At 34.8% G+C, this 25,962-nt stretch overlaps 2 protein-coding genes across 3 annotated transcripts; one reads left to right on the forward strand and one right to left on the reverse strand.

Moving 5' to 3' along the window:
- Positions 1-792: 792 nt before the first annotated feature.
- LOC142551310 (uncharacterized) lies at positions 793-8,958 on the forward strand. 2 transcript variants are annotated; one of them, XM_075660479.1, is made up of 9 exons: positions 793-2,418; positions 3,181-3,213; positions 3,910-4,042; positions 4,203-4,285; positions 4,680-4,915; positions 5,658-5,744; positions 6,451-6,550; positions 6,861-7,053; positions 7,210-8,958. In XM_075660479.1, exons 1-9 carry the CDS (start codon positions 1,222-1,224, stop codon positions 8,469-8,471), a joined length of 3,324 nt encoding a protein of 1,107 aa, XP_075516594.1. In that variant the 5' UTR covers positions 793-1,221; the 3' UTR covers positions 8,472-8,958. The 2 variants fall into 2 exon arrangements, with proteins under 2 accessions (XP_075516594.1, XP_075516593.1); XM_075660478.1 differs by having other exon boundaries at positions 793-3,213.
- A 1,675-nt stretch (positions 8,959-10,633) lies between these two features.
- On the reverse strand, positions 10,634-15,040 carry LOC142551312 (tRNA-specific adenosine deaminase TAD3-like). Its single transcript, XM_075660480.1, has 9 exons — positions 14,708-15,040; positions 14,564-14,615; positions 14,357-14,430; positions 13,459-13,577; positions 12,820-12,902; positions 12,648-12,744; positions 11,737-12,186; positions 11,425-11,537; positions 10,634-11,008 (listed from the first exon to the last, which is right to left on the reverse strand). Exons 1-9 carry the CDS (start codon positions 14,808-14,810, stop codon positions 10,777-10,779), a joined length of 1,323 nt encoding a protein of 440 aa, XP_075516595.1. The 5' UTR covers positions 14,811-15,040; the 3' UTR covers positions 10,634-10,776.
- Between the last annotated feature and the right edge of the window lie 10,922 nt (positions 15,041-25,962).

The raw sequence follows: 25,962 nt of genomic DNA on the forward strand, positions 1-25,962 counted from the left end.
AAGAGTAAAAATTAATTATTTTAAAAATTATTTAAAATAATACATGAATTATAAGTTTATTTTATTTCTTTCTATAAATATATTTTAGTAATAAATTTTGAAATATAATTTATATTATAAAATATGAAATAAAGTATATAAATTTATATTGTATTCATTATTTTACGCACACAACTATCCCAGACTTTATAATCCGACACAAAACAAAAGAAAATTATTATTTTTATCATATATATTTGTTTTTTTTTGTTTTGGTCTTCTATGTTATCGAATTTCAGTTTCAGTCATGTATCTTTTGATTTTTGTTAAGTTTATTCTTTTTTATCAAAGAATGATGATGTGACACTTCACACGTTAACATCATGTCATAAAAAATGACTAAAATTGACACAAAAAAACATAAAAGACCAAAATGGTGCAAACATACCTGATCAAATATGCAATTTTTTCTTACAAAAATTAACCTATATTTTTTAACATCTTACTATATAATAAAGTTGAGACTCCTAAATTGATTAACTGTTAATTAATCTGGTGAAATATTATTTAAAATTATAATTATACATTTATCATTTAACTTTATTGATATAACGTTTTAAATTTTCTAATTAACATTTATTTTAAATATTTCAATCTTATTTTTATCTATGTTTTTTTATTTTTAAATCTCTCCTAATAAAATTTCTGAAAAAAATCATCAATTTAAATATATATATATATATATATATATATATATAGTGAAATTGGATTTATTAAATATTTTTAAAGTTTGTTTGTATGAATGTATTCATATTGGCAGCAGCACCCCCAAAAGCACTCTTGAATCCTTTTGTTGAGTCATAAATAAATAAAATACATACATATGCATACACGCAAGAAGCCCTTTCCCAGAAATCTCCCCTCTTGGTGAAGAATTGCGTCTCCAGATAACGAATCCTTTGCTGTTTCATCTTCGATTCGACGGTGACAACAAGGATTTCCGTTGAGGCAAATTTTAATTTTTTTTTAATTTAAAAAAGTCTCTTTCCGGTCAGATTCGCCCACTTTGAAATTATATGAGGTGGGCTTTACGTGTTGATTCAGATCCGTTGATGTTAGACTGCAGAATTGAGGATTCATGTTTGAGAATGAATTTTCTTGTTAACTAAGAGTGCTATGGGATTGAATTTCATGTGAAATTAATTGGGATTTAAGGGTTTCTTATGTAGCTTGTGAACGAAGATGGATGGGTGTGTGAGATCAGGAGGAGTCATAAAGAAGAAAAGTTCATCAGGGTGTTTAATTATCAAAAAGAAAGATGGAAGTAAGAATTCCGGGGCTTCGGAGGGTTTTAGTAGTGGTAAGGAAAAGAAGAGGCCTAGATTGGCTGCGAGTTACTCGGGTTCAAGTGATGAGGACGAGTCATTGGAGTTCATGAAAAGGAAAGTTATAGACAAAAGGATTAGCAGTGGTTCAATGGGGTATGGTGGGATAGAGATTAGCGCTCAGAAGAAAAATAATCGGCTGGATTTATTTGAATTCGATGAATACGATGAGTTTGATGGGGAGAAGATGAGGAATGATCATTATTCAGAGAATAGGTTCAAGATGGTTGCACACAGTGGCAGTGGAAATTTTAAGAAATTCGGGGTTGGACCATCAAATAGAAATGAGGGGATCGAGAAACGGAAGCATGGACAGTATTTTGACGGTTCTAGTGCTGGAAGGAGTAAGGGACTTGTAGGTGATCAAGGGCTTCAACTGGAGGATGATGAGACTCACATGCCCATCTCATTGCTCAAGTTGAAGTATCAGGAGACGGCTAATGAGCCAGTTAGGTTTCAGGGAAAGAATGGGGTTTTGAAGGTTATGGTAAATAAGAAGACAAAGATAGACTTGACTTCGCATCATAAGAGTTATGATCATAGGACACTTGAAGAAAGAAAGGGCTACAAGTCTGAAAATGCTGTCAAGAAGGATGAATTGGTGAGGTTGCCATTGTATTCTGATCCAAAGCTGCCTGAAAAACAAGGTTTATTTGAAAATAGTAGAAGTGCTAAGAAAGACAAAAAGGAAGCAATATTAAAAAGGGCAAAACCATCTGTGACTGAAGGCAGCAAGGCTAGAGATTTAGCAATCGATGGGACTGATACAACATTAAAGCTGGCGCCACCAGGTTCACAAGCTAGTAGCTCAAAGAAAGGAGGTTCAAAAAAGGAGGAAGAAAGGTTTTCCTCTCCTGCTAAGGTCACTCCAGTGAGAGGCAAAGAAGCAAAAGGAGAGAAATCTAAGCGAGGTGGAAGCACAGAAAAGCAAATGCTGCGTGAGAAAATACGGAAAATGTTAGTTGACGCCGGTTGGATTATAGATTATAGACCAAGACGGAACAGAGATTACTTAGATGCTGTGTATATCAGTCCTAGTGGAACAGCTTATTGGTCAATTATTAAGGCATATGATGCATTTCGGAAACAGTTAGAGGAAGATGGTGATAAAAGTAAGGTGGATGTTGGTTCACCCTCATTTACTCCGCTCTCTGAAGATTTACTGAATAAACTTACTAGACAAACTAAAAAGAGGATAAAGGAAGAAATGAAAAAGAAGAGAAAAGTAGACCAAGAAAGTGGGGACGATCTAAGTGACGAATCTCTCAATCGGAAGCCCAGAAAAATACGAAGTGAAAAATCCTCCCTTATTTTTGGCTCAAGTGTCGTACAGGGAAGAACAAGCAAAATAATAGGGAGATGCACTCTTCTCGCCCGTGGTTCTGATAAAGGGGAAAGTTCTTATTCTGATGGATATGTACCATACAAGGGAAAAAGAACTGTATTGTCCTGGCTGATTGACTCAGGAGCTGCAAAATTAAGTGAAAAAGTACAGTATATGAATCGCAGACGGAATCGTGTAATGTTAGAAGGTTGGGTCACAAAAGATGGGATCCACTGTGGTTGCTGCAGTAAAATTCTCACAGTTTCAAAGTTTGAGTTGCATGCTGGCAGCAAGCTACGCCAACCATTCCAAAATATAATTTTGGAGTCTGGAGTCTCTCTTTTACAGTGCCAAATAGATGCCTGGAACAAGCAGGAGGATTCTGTGCGTCAGGATTTCTACAGCATAGATGTTGATGGTGGTGATCCGGACGATGACACCTGTAGTATTTGCGGTGATGGAGGTGATTTGATCTGTTGTGATAGTTGTCCATCAACTTTCCACCAAGTCTGTTTAGAAATACAGGTACTTATGTTGGTTAAATGATTTTTATTTGCTTTTATAACGGAACACAAAATTGTTGTTCATGTTTATTACAGTGTCAATTACAGTGTCAAATTGGAACTAATGATGAGGCATTTATTGATTCTCTTGTATTTTGTGAATAAATAAACCAATGGCATGATTCTTCATAGCTGTTCGTGCAATTTAATCTTTTCTTTTTATATACCACTTTACTATATGCTACGCACATGAATAGCCTGAATATTTGAAATGCCGACCCACCCACAAGAACGAACTTGTAAGGGTGACGGCGTCTGGTGCCAGTTAGCTTAACTAAAATGTAAATGAACATAATTCTGCTCCTAAATGTTTCATATAAGATGCTGCTGTTCCTCTTAGGAATAAGAGAGGCTTTGCTTCTGAATTTTTTCCATCGATAACCTCGCAGAATATTTGTTTTGAAACGGATCTTTTCTTCACCTCTATATTATCATCCAGTTCCCTCTTCATCATTAAATCTCTTTCTGTTAAGGAGAGTCTAGGAAATGATACCGTGTGTCTGATGAAAGTATCTTGAAACTGGTAATACTATTTTAGTGACACATGATCTGCTAGATAACATTATTTCATGCTTAGTTTGGCGTTTTTTATATTAGTAGCATGCCACTTTTCTTTTTCTTTCTTTTTGACATTCTCACATCGTTTCTATATTTGCAGATTCTTCCTTCAGGTGATTGGCACTGCCCAAATTGTACGTGCAAATATTGTGGGGATACAAGGGGAAATGTTACTCTGCATAGTGATAATGCTACTGATGAACCTATCAAATGTAGCTTCTGTGAGAAGAAATGTATATTTTTAGTGTGTTATTCTTCACCCACCGCTTCATCTCTCATTACTATCCTTTTCTGTCTCGTACTTGTTTTCATATGTTTCGTATTTTTTCTCTCTGCCCGTCTTTGTCGTGTTTTGTTTATAACGTATTTGAGTGTGAATCCTATGTTTTGCAGATCACAGATCATGCAGGGAGAAAGTGTGTGCTGCTTCTTTAAGTTCTAACAATGCATCTATTTGTGGACCTAATTGCCAAGAGGTAATAACAGTGAAGTTTCAGTTTACCGTCCTGCTTACATGATTTCAGTTTTTGCTTCTGTGCTTTCGTAAGTTTGCTGCCTCTTAACTGGTCGTTGCCTAGGAAGCTGGTTTTTCTACAATTTTGCGAAGTTGCTGTTTTAGCTCTCTAATCTCTATTTTCTCCAGAAAGTAAATCACTAAATTGATAGAACTCAGCCCTCATATTGATTTCTCTATGCTTGTTAACAAGATGATAAAAGTTTTACTGCATTGGATGGTACATAAATGTTAAAAAAATTGTTCTTTAGTTTATTGATCCCTTGTTCGATTATATCAGCAGTGTTACTGTCCTTTGCTATTAGAATTTATTGTACTTCATGAGAGAGTATGTCTTTCTCATTTTGTTGCTGCAGATCTATGATCACTTACAGAAATTGCTTGGAGTCAAACATGAACTGGAAGCAGGATTCTCATGGTCTCTTATTCAAAGAATGGACGTATCTGATACATCGCATCGTAATTTTCCTCAAAGGGTGGAATGCAACTCTAAGCTAGCGGTTGCATTATCTGTGATGAATGAGTGTTTTTTACCAATCTTTGATCGGAGGAGTGGGATTAATATGATGCACAATGTTGTATATAACTGTGGGTAAGCAGTTAATTACCAAGCTAAAGCTTATTTTTGGGTAATGTGATTCCAGGTCAGGGTCTGTCGTCTTTATTTATATTTACACTTTAATCTTAGATCTCTCTGGTTGCTTAAAATTGTGTTTTTTCTGAAGTGAGTTTATATCTTCTTGCGTGTTTCCGATAGTCGATAGGCGGCTCTAAATTTCTTATGTATTCGCTAGTTTTGAAGTGAAAATTTATTTGCTTAGCTACCATTCCTGCTGAAAGTATTTTGAAGCTTACAACGTAAGCAAAACTTGTGCTTTGTGGAATTACCGTTTTCAAGCACAACATGCGTGAGCATTTTTGCTCACCACATAAACGTTTTTTATATTGAATTTTCCTTAATGGACCTGCTCATTTTTTATCTTCATTTATTTGTTTTATTTCTTATGTAATTTAGTAGTTCGTATATTTGTTATTCACTTTTTCCCCATTCCGTGTTTTTACTTGTTTATGTGTTTGCTTGTTTTTATTTTCTTCACTATTCTGTTCTCTCTATCCATCTTTTTCTTGCTTTCTAATGCGCGACACAAACTACACACATATTCTGTTCTCTCTGTCTCATATGCTTGTGACACAAACTCAAACCCTACGCCTTTTTAGAATAAATGATGGGAAGTCTGCAACTGCTGACACAAACTCAAACCCTACGCCTGTTTAGAATAAATGATGGGAAGTCTGCAACTGCTGGTACTGAACTTTTGTCTCTAATCTTGTAGATCAAATTTCAATCGACTGAATTATCGTGGATTTTATACAGCAATTCTGGAAAGGGGCGATGAATTAATTTCTGCAGCATCGATCAGGTAATAGAATTTGAAATTGAAGTTGTAGCTGGTGAAGCAATAGTCTGATATGGAGCAACTAATTATTTTGGGAGAATATTTTACTGTCAAAAGTTCCAAGAATAACATTTTCATCATCTAGATTCTAGCATTTGGTGACTACCGAATTGAGTGCCCGCTTCTAAATAATCAGACTTTCAAACTGAGAAGGAAATCAACCGTTGTAAACCCATAATGGAAGTTGGATTGCCATCATTTCTGTATTTTAACGTTTATATATTGTGCATTGAACTATAAGATCACTAAGTGTTATCTTTCCTGGCATTTATGCTTTTGTATTCACCTTTGACGCTGTCTAATACTTGAGATCAAATTCCCCTCAATCATGGGATGTTTCAAGGAATTACAATAATTTTTTCATTTGCCTGTTGGTTTCTTATCTGTAACCTGTGAAACTGCAGTTTAGTTTTTAGTCCCATTTTTGTTGTTTGTCTGTTTGAAATCTTACAAGTATGATGGTTGTTTACGGCGAAATGTAAGTCGTAAAATTGCAGTTCTGTATTTTAGCCCTATTTTTGTTTGATTATTTGGAGTATTACTAGTATGATTTTGTTGTTTATGGTGGTATTACTGGTATGATTTTGTTGTTTATGGTGGTCTGCTTCATAAATTGGATTAACCACCAATGAAAGCAAATCTAATTGTTTTCTTTATGTTTCCTGGTTAGGATCCATGGAACCCGTTTAGCTGAGATGCCGTTTATTGGGACCCGCGAGATCTATAGGCGTCAAGGGATGTGCCGACGGCTTTTGTCTGCTATTGAGACAGTAATAATTTGACATGCTATTTTTATCTGTTATTGATGACAGCAAGAGTTTGGCACACTAGTACAACCTTATCAAATATTCGTACTTTGTACTTTTTTGTAAACCAGTGGAATGCTTGTACATCACATGAGACTTCCTGGTCATGATAATCTATGAGTTCTTGAAAATAATCATCTTGGAAATTTTAAATATACCTTGTCATGAACCGTAGCCTGCTTACTCCTTTTGGATCTTCTTGACAGAAAAGTGCACCCTGCCCCAGTCCCTTTTATTGAATTAGTGACTTAACATCCAGTTTTTATGATTTTAGGCACTTGTCTCTCTCGGAGTTGAGAAGTTGATTATTCCTGCCATATCAGAGCATATGAACACCTGGATGACAGTTTTTTCCTTCCATCTACTTGAAGATGCACTCAAGAAGGAAATAAAGTCTATGAACATGTTGGTGTTTCCAGGGACAGATATGCTGCAGAAGCAGTTAATAAAGCAAGAGATTTCTGAAGGTGAACAATTGCTTGCTAAATGATAATAACTGTATTGGATCTTGCACATTATTTTCAAACATAGGAAACTTGAACTTTTAAAGTTGCCTAGAAATTTGTTCTTTTCTAATTAATCCATTTATGTTATCTTTTCCTTTCCCCCTATTTTTATGGTAGGCGTGACAGGTCCTGAATCGAATAAGAATCGAATTCAGCAGGCTGTTTTGTTGGAAAATCCTCTTGCTGATTCATCATTGGAGGACTCTGAAAGGGCGGAGGATGATTCTGGAGCATGCCACGAGACCAATCCTGATGAAAATGTTGGTGCACTGGATTCTGATTCTCCAGCATCAGTCTTTCCTTGTAGCAATCCTGCATCAACTAGTGGGCCTGATGCTGTTTGTGAACCTGATAACAGGCTTGCCTGCAAGGGATCTACTGTGACCTTGTCTGACTCTGAGATATCAAAGGAGCAAATAGAATCCTCAACTGGCTTGAAGTGTAACATATCTTGCTCAGAAAATCCTTCTACCCCTGTAGATAATGCTAACTCTTCTATCAATGATTCTTTAGATGAATCTCTAGACAAAGCTGAGGCTAACGGAAATCCGAAATCTATCAATTCTAGCGGCGAAGAAGTTGCGGAAGTTGAGGATAGTGTGGATTCCTCGGTGAAGATTTCTGAGGATGCCTTCACTGAAACCATAGTGACGGATTGCGGTATTAAATCTTTGCCTGGTGCGAAAGTTGAGGATAGTGTTGATTCCTCGGTTAAGATTTCTGAGGATGCCGCCTCTGGAACCATAGTGACAGATTGTTTTGTTAAATCTTTACCTGCTTCAACCTTGGAACCATCAATAATTACTACAGTTAATGCCAACGGGGAATCAAATTTTGCATCTTTTCCTTCAGCAGTTGTCAATCATGATCCCTCAGTTCAGTCTGATGCATGCTTGAATCAACCGACCCTGCCCATCATGAAAAATGTCCCTAATTTATTTATAGAAGCTTCAACTGGTGCTATTGCTGCTACTGATGCTAAAATTGATGTGGTCAGAGGTGTTGTGGAGTCCTCAACAATCACTGATACCAGTGATGATAAAATTAATGATCTTTCACCTTCTTGCACCAAAGAGGACAAAGAGAACGTGAGAGTGAGTGGTGTTCAAATTGCTTCTGCTGAAGAAATTAATGAGAATCAAAATCCGGCCCCAAATTCTACAGTTCTTGATAGTGGAGAAAGTGAGGTAAAAAACAATATGGTTTCAGGTATAGCTCAGAAGGAAGTTGCTACTTGTTCTGAAACTGATAAATCAAATGGAGAAATTGAAAGTCCTCATGCTGTCAATGTGGAAGTTTCCTGTCCTATTACTTCGCACGAACATTTGGCTCTGAATACAGCAACCACTGAGAATCTGCCCGAATCCAGTGGAATCTGAGATAGCAACCATTTGCAACCTTGAACGGTTTGTGTTTTGCTATGATTGTAAATTGTCTACTGGTTGGGTATTGTTTATTCTGAAGATATAATGCAGCGAGCAAAGAGAGACAGACGGGGTTTCTTGCTATCTAGAGCTATCAGACACCAGTACTTGATATGTATCGACTTTCTCTGTTCTCTGAGGTCTGGTGCGTACAATTTTATGTTCTTTGATATTCCAACAGGTTGTCTGCCTGCGCGGGATGACCAAACTGGATGAAATAAGATACAAAAGAAGCCTGAATAGTAGCATCCTTATGGACTGAGTTAAGAAAAACAACGGATGTAGGTAGGTATTTGTGTTGCGTTTTTATGGCGTATGCGACTAAATATTATTTTTGGGATATTTGATTTTAATCTTTTGTTCCAATTGATAGTCTAACTGCAAATACTGTCTGTAGAAGCTGGTAATTTTTGGATGTGTTTTAATCTGCTTGATTCCTCTAGTGGTCAGCTTTCTTTAGTGTAGAAATCTTTCTCTACTCGGTTATATTTATCACTGACAAGAAAAAATATAACTACCGTAGATGCAACCATGAACGATGACCATGAGAGAACATTGTTGCACCTTGGTTCGAGCGCAAGGGTGCGAAGGACCTGTATGTAATACTAGTAAACATACATATTTTAGCCGTGGATGGACCCGTGCTAGAGGCAAAACGAGTTCATATGATATGGACGGTCAAATTGACCAACAAGAATGGTTGATAGAGTTGTCCAGCAGACAAAAAAAAATGGCACCAACACAAAACTGAACATACAAAAAAAAAAAAAAAGACTTGCAGTGCTAATGTGACAATTTATCTGGTGTTTGATTCTAGATATTCAACAATTGGGGTTAAAAATAATAATGTTTTCCCGAGACTTCAACACACTTGTGTTTCATTCATTCATGTTTTCTTATAAACTTTCTATAAATTTAAAGAGCGAGTAATACAAATTGCAGAACATTTAACTCTATTCCCGCAAGTAATTTGATCATAGTATCCAAATTTTTGTCGGGTAAATTCATATTGATCGACTTCTAAATTTTTTGAACAAAATTTGACAAATGATGTGTATTATGATCAAGCGTTTATCATTAGACCAAAAACTATATCTGTTAGTCAATGCACAATTTTATTTCTTTATACTCGTGATAGCGTAGAATACACCTACTTGAGTGTTGTGTGCTAATGGGTCAGATGTTAGGCTCATGAGTTTGGAAATGTGTGTGCCTATCTATCGGTGCTGTCTTATATCCCTTAAAGATCAGTCTTACTTTTCCTACCGCTAACGTAAATAAATATGCTTCTTGGGAGACTTGAACACGTGAGATCGCTCTGATATCAATTGTTAAGATTAAACGCTTATCACCAGATCAAAAGTAATAGCAATTAGTCAATGCACAATTTTATTTCTTTATACTCGTGGCAACGTAGAGTACGTCTATTTGGGTGCTAATGAGTTGGGTTGTTTAGGCCCATGAGTTCGAAGAGGCGTCTGTGTCTATGATGTCTCATATCCCTTAAAGATCTTTTTACTTTTTCCCTGTCGTCGATCATGTCTCCAACAGAGACACTATTACATGTTAAGATCTGACTCCACTTTTTGGATATCCACCTAATCAACGAGATCAAACGACACAACATCAGCAGCTTAACACACCTGAACTTCTAATTTATTCTTATTTAAACTTAATTCAAATCAATTCGGTAAATGGAGATCACTATTAAATTTTTAAAATATTTCACCAAGCATCTATTTTTTTTAAAAAGGTGCGACAATTGTTATTATAGCTTTTTCTAATAACACTGTACATAATTTTTTTATTATGATGAAACTCACGGTCATTATTTTTGATATATAATAGATAAACTTTTAAATTAGTATAGTATTCTCTAAACCACATTAGATAGACTGATAAACTGCACTAGACAATTCTTGTGCAACATACTAACATCAAAAAAAGTATTAATAAGAATAATCGAACTTCTGATGGTGAAACATTCTCCTACTCCAATTGACACTCTTCGTGAACACATTGTACATAATTTTTAAAGATGTAAATGTCGATGAAAAATAACTTTACTGCGGCTAATTTTCAAAATTATACGCAATTCAAGTAATTTTACATCAGAATGAGGCAACATCCCCTGCATGGTCCTCTTTTTACTCCCAAATAACCCCAACAACCAATGCGATACACTTTGAACCAAGAAATTTTCGAAATATAAATGATACATTTTGATGTCCTGGGGTCAATTATATAATATCTTCTAAAACTATAATATTACTCGAGTAGAAGTAGATTGATGCTGTGGAGATTTTGTTAATGCCGCATCTGTATCGTCTTTAAGGATCTGTTTAGGTAGCAAGACTCTGAAAACAGCATAGTGGTGATTCAAGCTTTTCTCTCCTTGCAACCTGTGTACGCTGCCCAGAGCACCCTCCTTAGGATTCGGGAACGCATAAAATACACGTTTGATTCTTTGATGGACAACGGCCATTGCGCACCTAAATCACAGAGTCAAGGAGATGAGCATGTCCTCGAAGGAATGCAAAATTGAGATGTAGTTCATGACCAAGGTAAGATTGCCGGGAAAACATGGGAAAATATGTAAGTTAAGCTCCCTTCTTTTATAGTGCTTGTAGATTGAAATGATATATTTTATTGTTTTACGATATGTAGGCGTGCAATTTTCATAAAAAAGTTGCATTGCAGGCTTACATTCATGAATTTGGTTGCGACACTCATTTTGAACCCTGGATGTTCATTGAAAATGATTCTACCTAGGATTCTAACACCCTCACAACTTTATTTAACACTCGTTAAAGCTCCATTTGCAAGCACACTCAAGACATGAGGAGGGAGAGAGGAGGGCTAGATATGGTGCATACAAGGTACCAGTAATCTAGATAAAGTAACTTACATGATGCATGGTTCCCACACAAAATATATGTCATAGCCGGTGCATAAATAAGGTCTCATCACATCACAATGAAACCCATCGGCGTGCTCATTCGTGTCCACCTTATCCTTAACCTGAATGGTACATTGTAGCACAATCATATTCAACAAATTAGATGGAAAGATTCTACACACATGCGTATTGAAGCTACTACAGTTAAGGCTTTAGTTAAAAGCATTCAGGACAATAAAGATCAGCTCACATTACAGGCAGACTGTCGAATGGCATACACAAAGCTAATGCTTGTCACCAATGAGAAATTCAGGATCTTACATTTGTATTCGTCTTCGATATTTTCAAAGGAGACCCTGTCGGAGAAGACACCTCATGATCCTTGCTACTGAAATATGCAGAATGTCCATTTAAAGGAAAAAGATGCATGTCCCTTGCAGCAGCTTTCTCAATTGCCACAAGGGCAGCATGATGTAAAGGGTGACAAGAATCAGAACTTGAAAGAAATTGGGGCTCAATCCAAGCCAAAGGATTTAAACAAGAAACATTGTCATATTTTAGGTTTAATTCATCAGATGAGCATTTGACAAGAAATAATGGATCATTTTTAATTGCAGTGGTCTCATGCATGGTAGCTGCTTCAAGCTGTTCTGCAGTGCTGGTTTTCTTGCTAGTGAAGTTTAAAGCAGCATTGAGAGATTGGACCTGGTCACATGCGGAAGCAATAACCTGGCAAGTTGAAGGATCCACTATAACAGCAGCATTGACAACCTGCCAAAAAGAGTTAGCTGATAAATAAAATAATAACCAACACAAATTGCAGCAATCAATCAAAAAAATAAAAAAAACAAATATTATAATGAGATATCGTGTAACAAAAAACAAATGGAGAAATGGTGATGCACATACAGAGTTGCACCTGAATAAAGATCGACTGAGTTTAGCTGCGAAAAATTTAACATTCTGAGTAATAGTCTTAAAAGTGACACCGCAGCAATTGCATTGAAGTTTGAAATCTAATAGCACTCAAGGTAAGTTAGAACATGAAGTACGTAAAAGAGTAATTTTGAGCCACAGAAACTCGCACTGAAATTAGTTGAAGGTTAAAGGTAAGACAGGAGTCTTCGTCACAAAGTACAGAATCTATGGGACTGATATTAGACATTCTGAGAGCAGCGCAAGCAGAAAAGCTTATTTAAGGATGCAGCAAGCAGAAAGAAAATATTACTCACTCCAACACCAGATTTTGCCAAAGAAACTGCAATCTTCATGAAGTTGAAGACTGTGATCGAATCCTCTTCACTAAATCCAGTTATGCCATCAATATTGCTGCAATTAGAAATGGGTGATAAGAAAATAAAAACTAGATTAGGTTGCCTCGAAATGTTATCACCAGGAACTTACTAGGTAGGTGGATGGAAGGAAGTTGGCCACAACTTGCATTGCTCCTCCCATTCTTCTTTGGTTAATGCAGCATATTTGCATACCTAAATCATATTACATAGAGTAACTTAATCATGGAAATATTTTGAATATCATATGACATACAATCACATATCATAATTATGTCTGCAAAAAAAAAGAAAAAACCATTGTTTATTAAAAGTTCCCATACGATACACAAGAAATGCTGAGTTATGAATTTCAATTGATCATTTTCAAGACAAAACCACTTGAGAAAAGGTACATATAATACAATTATACAAATATCTAAATCCAGATCTTTGTAACCTAAAATAAAATATTTAAAAAGTCCTTCTTTGTTGAAACTGATTGAGCTTTTGCCAAATAACTAGATGGAAACATCTTATCTTGTCGTAAACAAAATATGAACTCACATGAAGAGAATGCATGAAAAATATAGACACAAATTTGATCATTCAAACATAACTTTTAAACTAAAGAATAACCAAGAAGCAACTACCCTTGAGATTTAATTCTTCCTAGAGAAAGGTTTCTGATTTAAGCAAATATCCACTCAGAAACAAATCAGTCAAACAGGTAATCCAATTTATAAAAGCTAAAAATACAAGGAGAACCCACTTTTACGATGAAAGTACTCAACTGGTACATATTTACAAGTTCAAGCACATTCTTTGGCATATTGTTGGGCTCACTATCACCAGAAGCAATGCACAAGATTACAAATAATTGAGTCTTTCCTGTCAGATAAATTTGCTGTTAGTGCCCAATTCACAAAAACCTTTACACTTCAAGACTGAGCTTTAAAAAGAATTGAAAAAGGTGAAACAAAGTCAAGGGACGTGGCAAACCTATCCTTAAAATTTCAAGAAAGTGGTCAGAATTTCGAAAACAATACATGCTCAATCCCTTACTTGGCATCATAAATCTCAGGGGTTAATTAATTGCATGATAATATTCTTCCTTTCAGTTTCCATTTTAAGAAATCACAAACAAAAAATAGAAGACCTGCGGGAAAATATATCAAGCTTGAAGGTAAATTTGATGCTAGACTGCACTCCAGATCCAACAGTCCCCCGTCGGGGACAAATGTTTTTCATGTGGAGTCAATCATGCCATATGTTTGAAGGAGCAACTCATATGAGTTACATTAATCTGCTGGCTCATTTCCATATTTAATAAATTAGGTAAGATATGAGGTAAAAACCAACGTTACCACATTCAAAACCAAGCCTATAACAAGGGAAAATATGATAGCCAATGTACCCTCACCTTAGAAATTCTTAGCCAATACCAAAAAGCTAGAAAATTTTGGTTAAATTCTTAGCAAGACCGTCAGTAATTCTTTCAACATTATGATTTATACAAGAAGTTCGCACAAGGTAAACCAAAAGTTCGGAAGATAACTTATTTTGCAACTGCTGATAGTAAAATTCGTATTTATGTAGTAAAAATAATTATCTACTACCAAATGCATTGAACGGTGAACGACCAAAAGAAAAAGCAATGGACAAACTACCTCCATCGAGAGAGGTCTTACGTATACGCTTCACATGGCGGAGACTTTCCAGAGGTGCTATTTGATTCAACTTCCTAAAACAAAATCAAAAAAAGTTTTTTTTTTAAAAAAAAGAAGGAAATTTGCAGTCACACACAATCTATGAAAACATAAGAAGACGTTCAACGACTCAAAGCAAAAGGAAACAAGGTGGAAGAAGCAGCAAACCTGACTACAAGATTGGCGCACTTGGGTTCGATCGAAGCAGCAAACATGCTCACTACAGAAAACAGTTCAAACTGTAAATCAAAACGAAAAAATAAAATTATAGCAGCTTCAAATTAATGAAACTCATCATGTCTAAATATATACCAGTCTCCTGTAGGTGAGGAGAAACCGGAGCTTTGTCCGGAATATGAACGATTCTCCAGCCCTGTAATAAATCTGTTGGCGTTTCATCACTTACGCCGTTCATAGTTCTCTACTCCGACAGGCGGCGGCGCGGCGGATTTGGCGTTAGAGGCGGCCTGGGGGACTGATTTAGATGGAAGTTGGGTAATTTAAAAACTTACGGGCTTTTCCGATTCGTCCTTGGGCTTCCAATTTGGGCTCAGTTTGAATTTCTAAAAAAAATAAAATAAAACATCCATTTTTCTATTATTTATAACAATGATATATATAATTCAAATTTATTTTCATATAAATATGACATAAATCATGATTTTTTTTACATATATCTATTTATCATATGATTAAATCTTATATATTTATTTAAATTGTATTATATTATATTTATATATTTTATGTATTTTATGGGACATCCATATTGTCGATATCTCTTCTTTTAACATAAGGTTTTTTAAAAGATTTTTATTGATTTGGTTATCGATCCAAATAACAGTTTGTTCGATTTTGACGAAAAAAATTTCGGTTTTGTTTGCTATGTAAAATTTCGATTTCACATGTTATGTGTTATATATTTGGTTTTATTGGTTAATGACAAATGACGTTTTTATTGACTTAAATTAATTAGTATTTACAAAAAAAAATACGTTAAACTAGGTATAGGCACCTCAAATTTTTGAAGTGTTTACCCAAATTTTTATGTAATAAATGATAAATTTTGTTTATACTTTAAAGACGATAAGTATGTGTTTATATTTGTATATATTTAATTGTATGCGTTCTTTTTTCTAATGCAATATAATTAAATAGATATAAACTAACTAAAGCAGTTGTAGTTTTATTGGTAAAATAATATAGGAAACAATATATACTGTGGGATTTTAAAGCGATAATAAGTTTGATTTATTTGTGTAAGAAAACTTAGAGATGCTAAATATGGAGAGCAGAAAAGTTATTATTATAGATACCAAAAATCATAGGGAATTAGTTTATGTATACAAAGTATAATTGGGTGTACACTAATATATTTGATTTAGGAATATATATATACGAAAATGTTTAAAAGCATACTCTTTAATTTGATAAAAGTTATGTATGCATGTTGGTAATGTGCAAATGTTTTATTTAAGCTTGTTTAAATAATAACGAAACTAACCAGTTTGAATACAACTAAGTAATAGGAATGAACAGAGAATTAGCAGCTAAATACGCGGGGCAATATTTAAATTTTTTTTGTTTTAGTTTTTTTTTTTTAGGGAAAAGGTTACCAATAGCAAATAAATGTTTTCTAATTTCTATAATATGTAGCATTTCGCCATATGATTATCGTCACATTTTGATTCATATAAGGGCTAATTTTTTGTGCATTTCAAATTTTATGTCGTATTAATGATATATTTATTGTATGTACTCATGTTCGTATTGCTCGTTTATCCTGCTGAAATAATTATAAAAACATGAAATTTTTTATTCTTTTCAAAATAAATATTTTTTTATGAGCGATATAGTCATTTAGAAATTTAAAAACGTAAATAAATATAAAATTAAAATACTTAAAACTATTAAAGAAAAAAATGTCGAGATTAAAATAAATAACGCAAATATAATAATTTTTTTTAATGAATATCAGGATAATAAATATCGAGAAAATTCAATCCATGGAGTTGAAAACAAATGGTGGAAAATTTCCCCCATCTGTTAGGGTATTATTTTCATTTTGTTGTTTGTCGTTAATAATTGAAGTTTGGAAAATCCAGGCACACAAAATTAAGACCATGTTAGATCTCTTTCAAGGCGAGGAGAAGGAATACATATATACTTCTATACTATATTATTAAGTGTGAGCACATGATAATAACTACCTAGAGAGGACACCAACTTTTTTTTTTCCAATTTTACCTTCATATGATACTAATATTACACTTTTGTTTTTTGTTTTTTAAAATTTCAACACACACTTTTATTTTTAATTGTTTTATTTCAACCATTCAAATATTAATTTAGTCGCTCCATAATTTGTCAAATTTCACTTTAGTCCAACGATAATAATAAAAAAAGATTGTACATACACGCATCGCGTGTGCACTGTAACTAGTTTCTATAAAATATGAGCAGTTATTTATGAAATGTTTTTATGTATTTATATTTGAAAGATAAAATAGTTTGATAAGTTTATATCTTATATAAAAAGTAAAATTTTTAATATAAAAATTAATACGTATATTTTTTCATGAATCACATCGAGTCGAAAAGCAATATAACAAAATTGACTCGCATGTGGCAATCATTTTTATAATTAAACAATTCCAAATGGATGACACTCCAATCCTCCATAGTACAATTTCAAATCTTGTATATCTAGAGATATATGTATTTATCCAACATATATTTTGTATTCGGCTCAATCCTTATAGTAAAAGATTGGGCCGAATTTAATTGCAATTCAATTAAGAGAACCGAGAGTAATTATCTGTTTGTTAGCTTTTTGGCTCGTCCAAAGTATGCATCGCTTGAAATTCAAATTTGATCTCTTTCCATACCTCACAAGTGGTAGCTAGTTCATGACTCCATTTACAAGCCTCATGGATAATTGCATTACTCTCAGCAGCAACATCATGTCCTTCAGTACGAGCTTGTACATATGCTTGTAACATCGAGGATTGAAGTGTCATCCATTTGGCATTGTTTATTTATAAAAATGATTGTCACATCTCACGAGTCAATTTTGCTATATTGATTTTCGACTCGACATGATTCATGAAAATTATATATTATTTTTTATATTAAAAGTTTTACTTTTTATATAAGATATAAACTATCATGGAGAACTGGAGTGTCATCCATTTGACGTTGTTTATTTATAAAATTGATCGTTATATCTCGCGAGTCAATTTTGTTATATTGATTTTCGACTCGACATGATTCAATAAAAAAAAATTTTTCCAAAAAAAAATTGAAAAATCCATTCTTTCTATTCTGACCGAGAAGTCGTGATAATGAAATATATGTTAGCCAAGATCGAGAAGATCAGATCAAAAATTAATTTCTTATGATTTCAATCAACTCTTCTTCACAAGATCGGTTGTTCTACGTATTTAACACGAATTGATTAATTACAACACACAGAGATTAGAGATTACCTTTGAAGCGTGTTTACGATCTTTCTCTGCACTGGATCTACGCTCCAAACCTCCAAGCCTTCTCTGGTGTTCTCTCAAACTCTTAACGTAGGATTGTGTGTGGTCACAAGTTACAATATCACACACACACACACACACACACACACACACACATATATATATATATATATATATATATATATATATAATATTTGTGATATCTTGTAACAAAAAGATAATAACAATATCTTTTAAAATTAAAATTTAAATGGACAGAATATATTATACCATATCTAGAAGATTTGATATCTCAATCTTCCATTAAATATAATAGTCCAGATAAATTTATCTCACATATACCATAAATTATAACTCATATAATTTATCCGAGTTTATATTAGAGCCACCAAAGGGACCTGGTCGGATTCAATTAAATTAAGCTCCAATAAATTAATTTGATCCAATCAACTCATGATTAATCAAAATAATTTATTAATCTTATTCTACTCCACTAAAAGAATAAGATTGCACTCTCAAATTAATTGATATTACTGAAGCACAAAATCAATAATTATATCCTCTGATTTATCGACCCAACATATCACCCCTGTCGATCAATTAGAACATCTAAAATAGGGTATCCAGACCATATAACCCACATTAGATATTCATAACTTCTCAACCCTCATCTTCTCTTTGACAGTCCCATGTGATCACATCACATAATTAATTCAACAAGAATGTTGAACTACTGAGCTCAGATTTTTCTGTCTTCTAGAAGAACTTGTGAGTTTATGATCATACCTATTGACTAGGTGACAGATTCCATATTACGAATATATGTTCTTTGTTATTTCACTTTGATTCCCAAAACATCAAGATATTGACCAATAGTTTGGTCTCACTCATTGATGCATCAAAGAACTTCAAGTTAGTAATCAAAGTTCATTATCCGCTCAGGATTAAGGTGTTATGTACGACAATCAAGTGATTTTGAATTAGTATGGTCAAATCAAATTCAAATCTCACGTGGTCCAGTCCAATACAACAAAATGTATCCTTAATTTTATTACCAAACCAAAGATAGGCTTCAATAAAATTGAGACGATCTTATCAAAATAATTTGTCCTTATTTATTTACCGATCGTGGACAATAATACTTTGGATTGAATTACAAATTGAATCTTTCTGTGTTTAACGACTTAAACACTCAATTTATAATTATACAACAATCCAATGGACATATGCATTGCTCAAAAATAAATTTATTTAAAGAAATAAATGAACATTATTTTAATTTCAAAATGTCATCAACATATAACAAAAGTACTCAATGGGCATCATACTATCGAACATTTTCCTCCCACTTGCCCTAGAGTAAATGAGTCATGTCTAGTACACCCATATTTTGAATATGTTCCTCAAAAGCTCTAGCAGGTAAGCTTTTGGTGAAAGGATCAGCAAGATTTTCAGCAGATGTTATCTTGCACACTGCCACGTCTCCTCGTTGAACAATATCCCTCACAAGGTGATATTTTCGTTCAATGTGTTTTCCACGCTGATGGTTTCTTGGTTCTTTTGCATTTGCCACTGCACCACTGTTATCACATTATAAAGTAATGGCATTTGATGTATCAGGAACAACTTCAAGTCTTAGCAAAAACTTTTTCAGCCAAACGGCTTCTTTTGCTGCTTCACAAGCCACTACATACTCCGCTTCCATGGTGGAATCAGCGATACATGATTGCTTGATACTCCTCCAAACAACGGCACCACCACCCAATGTGAACACAGATCCTGATGTGGATTTACGAGAATCTCTATCAGCTTGAAAATCAGAATCAGTATAACCCACAGGTGCCAACTCTGAAGCCGAGTAAACCAACATATACCCTCTAGTTCTGCGAAGATACTTGAGAATATGCTTTACAGCAATCCAGTGCTCTGGTCCTGGGTTTGACTGATATCTACTAACAATCCCAACAGCATAACAAATATCTGGTCGAGTGCATAGCATAGCATACATAAGACTTCCTACAGCCGAAGCATAGGGAACTCTTTTCATGTATTCCACTTCACTTGGATTCTTGGGATTGTGGTCCTTTGACAAGTGAATTCCATGTCTAAAAGGTGTTTGACCTTTCTTGGAATTTTGCATTGCATACCTCACCAATATTTTATCAATATATGAAGATTGAGATAAAGCAATCCGTTTGTTCTTCCTATCCCGAAGGATTTGGATACCTAGAACATAACTTGCTTCTCCCAAGTCTTTCATGTCAAACTGTTGAGACAACCAATTTTTAGCAGACGTCATCACCCCTACATTATTCCCAATAAGTAGGATGTCATCCACATATAGCACAAGAAAAATCACCTTGTCATCCAAAATTTTCTTATAGACACAAGGCTCATCAAGATTTTGATCGAAACCATAATCTTTCACAAATTGATCAAAAATGATGTTCCAAGACCTTGACGCCTGCTTAAGTCCATAAATAGACTTTTTCAGTTTGCATACTTTATGCTCTTGACCGTTGTGAATAAAACCGTCTGGTTGTACCATATAAATAGTTTCGTCAAGATTTCCATTAAGAAATGCTGTCTTGACATCCATTTGCCACACCTCATAATCAAAATGAGCTGCAATGGATAAGAGGATCCGAATAGACTTTATCATAGCCACAGGTGAAAAGGTTTCATCGTAATCGATTCCTTCTCGTTGGCTAAAACCTTTGGCTACCAATCTAGCCTTAAAGGTCTCTATTTTTCCGTCTATTCCTCTCTTTCTCTTGTAGACTCACTTACACCCTATAGGTCTCACACCTTCAGGAATGTCTACAAGAACCCAGACGGAGTTAGTGTACACGGATCTCATTTCTGATTCCATGGCACTCCTCCATTGGTCAGCGTCAACATCCTCCATAGCTTCTTTGTACGTGATGGGATCCTCCTCTTGTTCAATGGAAACCGCATCAAACGATTCTCCATAGAGCAAGTATCTAGGAGGTGGTCGAATGACCCTCCCACTACGTCTAAGTTGTGGAGGTTCTTGGTTGATTGGAATTGATTGTCGTTGTCTTAAGTTCTCTTCTTGATCATTTCCTTCATTTTCCATTTGAATATGATGGGGTGACCGATCATTAGAACCAATGTTTTCTACCACTTCATTTGTTTGGAAACCGGTGGTTAATGGTGGTAGAAATGTGAATTCAAACTGAGTAGGTTCAGTGCGGATCTCTGGAGTAGATGATTCAGTAATCTCTTCCAAAAGAACCTTACTCTTTGATTCACTCTCTTCTATGTGCTTGTCCTCTAAGAAGGTTGCATTTGTACTCACAAATACCTTCTTGTCTTGAGGACTATAGAAGTAATATCCTCTTGTTCCCTTATGATATCCAACAAACATGCATAATTCTGATCTAGGTTCCATTTTATCCATCTTTCTCTTTAGCACATAAGCATGACATCCCCATATCCGAATATGTCTTAGATTAGGCACGCGTCCATTCCACAATTCAAGAGGTGTTTTAGAGACAGATTTAGAAGGAACCATATTCAATAAGTATATTGCAGTTTGGATAGCATATCCCCAAAAGGATGTACTGAGCTTAGAGAAACTTAGCATAGACCTGACCATGTCCAACAAAATCCTATTTCTCCTTTCAGAGACACCATTCTGCTGAGGTGTAGCTGGTGCGCTCAATTGGGATATTATCCCATTATCTGATAGGTATGTTCTAAAGTCATTGGATAGATACTCGCCACCTCTGTCTGATCGAAGTGTTTTTATGCTCTTACCTAATTGTTTTTCCACTTCATTTCTGAATTCCTTGAACTTTTCAAAAGATTCAGATTTGTGGGACATTAGGTAAACATAACCGTATCTAGAGTAATCATCAGTGAAAGTGATGAAATACTCAAATCCTCCTCTAGCTTGTACACTAATTGGTCCACATACATCAGTGTGCACTAATTCCAAAACTTCATTGGCTCTATGTCCTTTAGATTTAAAAGACCTCTTAGTCATCTTACCTTCCAAACAGGATTCACATACAGGCAAGGATTCCACTTTTAAATTACTTAAAGGACCATCCTTGACCAACCGTTGAATTCTATTAAGGTTGATATGACCAAGTCTCAAGTGCCACAAATAAGTTTCATTAGTGGGAGACAATTTAATTCGTTTGTTGGATTCAATGTGATGCAAAGAGCTGTCATCTTGTTTTAAGACATACAAATCGTTATTCAAATGTCCCTTGCAAATAAGGGCTTTATTCAAGGTAATATCAACCACCATTTGTGAAAAATGGAGATAATATCCTTGTCTAAACAATAAAGCAACAGAAATCAAATTTCTAGTAATCTCCGGAACATAACAATGTCTTAAAACCAAATGTTTATTATTCGAAAAATAAAGATAAACAATTCCAATAGCTTTTGCAGACACCACAGCCCATGTGCCAACTCTTAGAGTATATTCCCCTTCATTGAGGTTTCTGGTTACTTGGAACCCCTGCAAAGTATTGCATATATGATTAGTGGCTCCAGAATCTACAATCCAAGTATCAGTAGAATCAACCACTAAACAAGACTCAATAAAAGATAACTCACCACTACCCTGCTTCTTGGAAGCTAGATATCCTTGGCAGTTTCTCTTCCAATGACCCTTCTCTCCACAATGGAAACATTTTCCCTTAAGCTTGCCATCTACCTTGACATTCTTCTCATTTTGTTGTGGACCCTTCTTGTTGGGCTTCTTCCTTTTATTCCCATTTTTACCTTTCGGCTTGGAATAAGACGGCCCAGCAGAAGCAACAACAAATGCATCACCAGTTTTAGTCTTAAGAACACTTTCAGCATTTTGGAGTTCCTTCATCAGCTCAGTCAGGGACATGTTTAGCTTATTCATGTTATAGCTAACCTTAAACTGTGAGAACATCTCAGGGAGAGTCTCAAGTGCCATGTCAACCTGAGTCTCTGATTTGATTTCAGCCCCTAACACCTCCGCCACGTTAAACTGAGCGATCAATGCAAGCATATGATCTCTCACGGGCGTCCCAGGTTTCATGCGCATGTTCATAATGGTTCTAATGGCTGCTTGTCGTGCCTGGCGTCCTTGATGCTCAAACATTTCTTGGAGGCTTTCCATGATTTTTGTAGCAGTGTCCATATTCTGATGTTTCTGTTGCAGCACATTTGAGATGGATCCCAAAATGTAGCAACGGGCCATCTCATCAGAACTGATCCACTTATCATAAGCCTGCTTTTGAGCTACTGTGGACTCCGCCGTAGGCACCGATGGACAGGGTTCATTGAGCACAAACTTGTGTTTCTCCGCAGTTAAGACAATCAATAAATTACGTTTCCAATCAATGTAATTTTCTCCGACTAGTTGGTTGTTGGTTAATATCATAGACAGTGAATTTCCAGTCATTTTTCTGAAATTAAAATAAATTTAAATGAGCAATGCAATAAATAAAATTATGTGTTATGCATGAATGCATTTGTAGATCCCAAAAACTACTACAACACAGCAATTTACCTAAAACTTCAAAATACATAATTTTTTCTTTAGGAAAAAACATGTTATTTACAGCTAGGCTGAGACCCTCCCAATAAATTCAATATATCTAGCAACTCATGCAATATCAATTTAGTATTGCTTGATTTTGGCCATCAAAAGATATTGTAACAACATTCTATAGAAAATTCTCACAATATCATTGACTTAAGTGTATACCCTTAAATTAGTTATTTATCAAGTACCAAATTAATTATGTCACCTATAGGGTGGTCATAATTAATTTTACTATAAAATAATTATAATGAGTCCAATCAAGTAACCGAAACAATGTAGCCTTCCTATAGGGAGACCAATAAAATTGGCACGAGGCATACATAATTCTTACTAATGGACTAATAAGGGAGACCGTGAGTTTATTTAAAATATACCCTCTCACACTTAATATTTAAATTTAATTTTGGGTTTTATCCGATTAATAAAATCATGACTATTTTAACTCTTAAAGTAGTTCAATTATTAATCAAAATATTTATTCTCTAAAAATAGAATAAATAAAATTTTATGCATGACAATATGGTTACCTAAATCGGTGTTTATGCAATCTACATGGCATGATACATGAATGATAAAATATAAACAATAATTAAGCAAGAACAAATTTATGGCCCAACCTAGACACAAAAATTAAAGATCTAATTGAACCCAAAAAATTGGCTCAATACTTTAATTTAAAAAATTTCCAGCCCAAGTAGTAAACAATCTTGTTTGGCCCATGGATAATTTTCCGGATCCGACCCGAAAACCATGACCCGAACCCGTGATCCAGAACCGTGACCCATCTTCCACCCTAAAAAAAACGCCGCCTCCGCCGCCGCCGCCGCCGCCGCTGGATTCGCCGGAAGCTTGCGAACGTGAAGATTTCCACCGCGCCGGTCACTGGAAAACCACCGAGACACCATATCCATTTCGAAATCGAAAATAGGTGCCCGATTTTTACAGATCCAGCGCATAAAAATCGAAGATTTTCGCATCTCCTCCGCGCCGCTCCACCGCGAAGAACAACGCATGAGAAGGACCGAGAAACACCTTCGCATACGTCCCTCATCCTCGCGGCCGCGTGCTTCCGATCGTGCGACCCAGATTTGCTATTTTCATGGAGGTTTTCGAAATTGCAGAACAGGTCCCTGACGAATTGAAGAAGATGCACTTCGGTCCCTGGAACTCTTTGGGCGAAATTGCATTCTGGTCCTTGTAGTTTTAATTGAATTGCATCCGGCCCTCCAGATCTTTGAAGCGAAGCAGAAAAGCCCAAATCCGAAAAATACAATAAAAATTGCACGAAAATAACAAGGGGAAACATGGAGTCGTAATCCACCCCCTTGGTTACAGACTCGAAAATACGAAATACAATTTCACCAAAAACTAAGGCCATAAACTGTTCAAAAATTAAATAAATCAATCCATTCAAACCATAATCACATAAATCTAACACTGCTTTAAACTAAAACATGCATAAATAATTAATTAATTCGAAATACGCAAAACAATATCAAAACCCGTGGCTCTGATACCATATGTTAGCCAAGATCGAGAAGATCAGATCACAAAAATTAATTTCTTGTGATTTCAATCAACTCTTCTTCACAGGATCGATTGTTCTACGTATTTAACACGAATTGATTAATTACAACACACAGAGATTAGAGATTACATTTGAAGCGTGTTTACGATCTTTCTCTGCACTGGATCTAGGCTCCAAACCTCCAAGCCTTCTCTGGTGTTCTCTCAAACTCTTAACGTAGGATTGTGTGTGGTCACAAGTTACAATATCACACACATATATATATATATAAAATATTTGTGATATCTTGTAACAAAAAGATAATAACAATATCTTTTAAAATATAAATTTAAATGGACAGAATATATTATACCATATCTAGAAGATTTGATATCTCAATCTTCCATGAAATATAATAGTCCAGATAAATTTATCTCACATATACCATAAATTATAACTCATATAATTTATCCGAGTTTATATTAGAGCCATCAAAGGGACCTGGTCGGATTCAATTAAATTAAGCTCTAATAAATTAATTTGATCCAATCAACTCATGATTAATCAAAATAATTTATTAATCTTATTCTACTCCACTAAAAGAATAAGATTGCACTCTCAAATTAATTGACATTACTGAAGCACAAAATCAATAATTATATCCTCTGATTTATCGACCCAACAATATAGCAACAAAACAAGCATGTGACTTCCATCTATCCATTTGTAGGACACATTGACATAATTTTTTTGTACTTGGGCCCAATTCAGGGATATATTCATTGAATTATTAAAAAAAAGTAAACGTCACTAATTAATTATTTAGTTACAAAAAATAGCATTTGCCCCCCTTGCTTTGCATTGTTTTGTAATGCATATAGTTCCCATATTACTGAAAAATTATATATACAGTAAAAAATAACACTTCTAAAAAATAATACCATTTAATTGCGTTTCGTAATTATTTCTTGAAGACACTTGAGATACAAACAAAAAAATATGCGATTTATGCTGT

Source organism: Primulina tabacum, chromosome 7 (genome assembly GCF_025594145.1).
Source record: "Primulina tabacum isolate GXHZ01 chromosome 7, ASM2559414v2, whole genome shotgun sequence".
Taxonomy (NCBI): domain Eukaryota; kingdom Viridiplantae; phylum Streptophyta; class Magnoliopsida; order Lamiales; family Gesneriaceae; genus Primulina; species Primulina tabacum.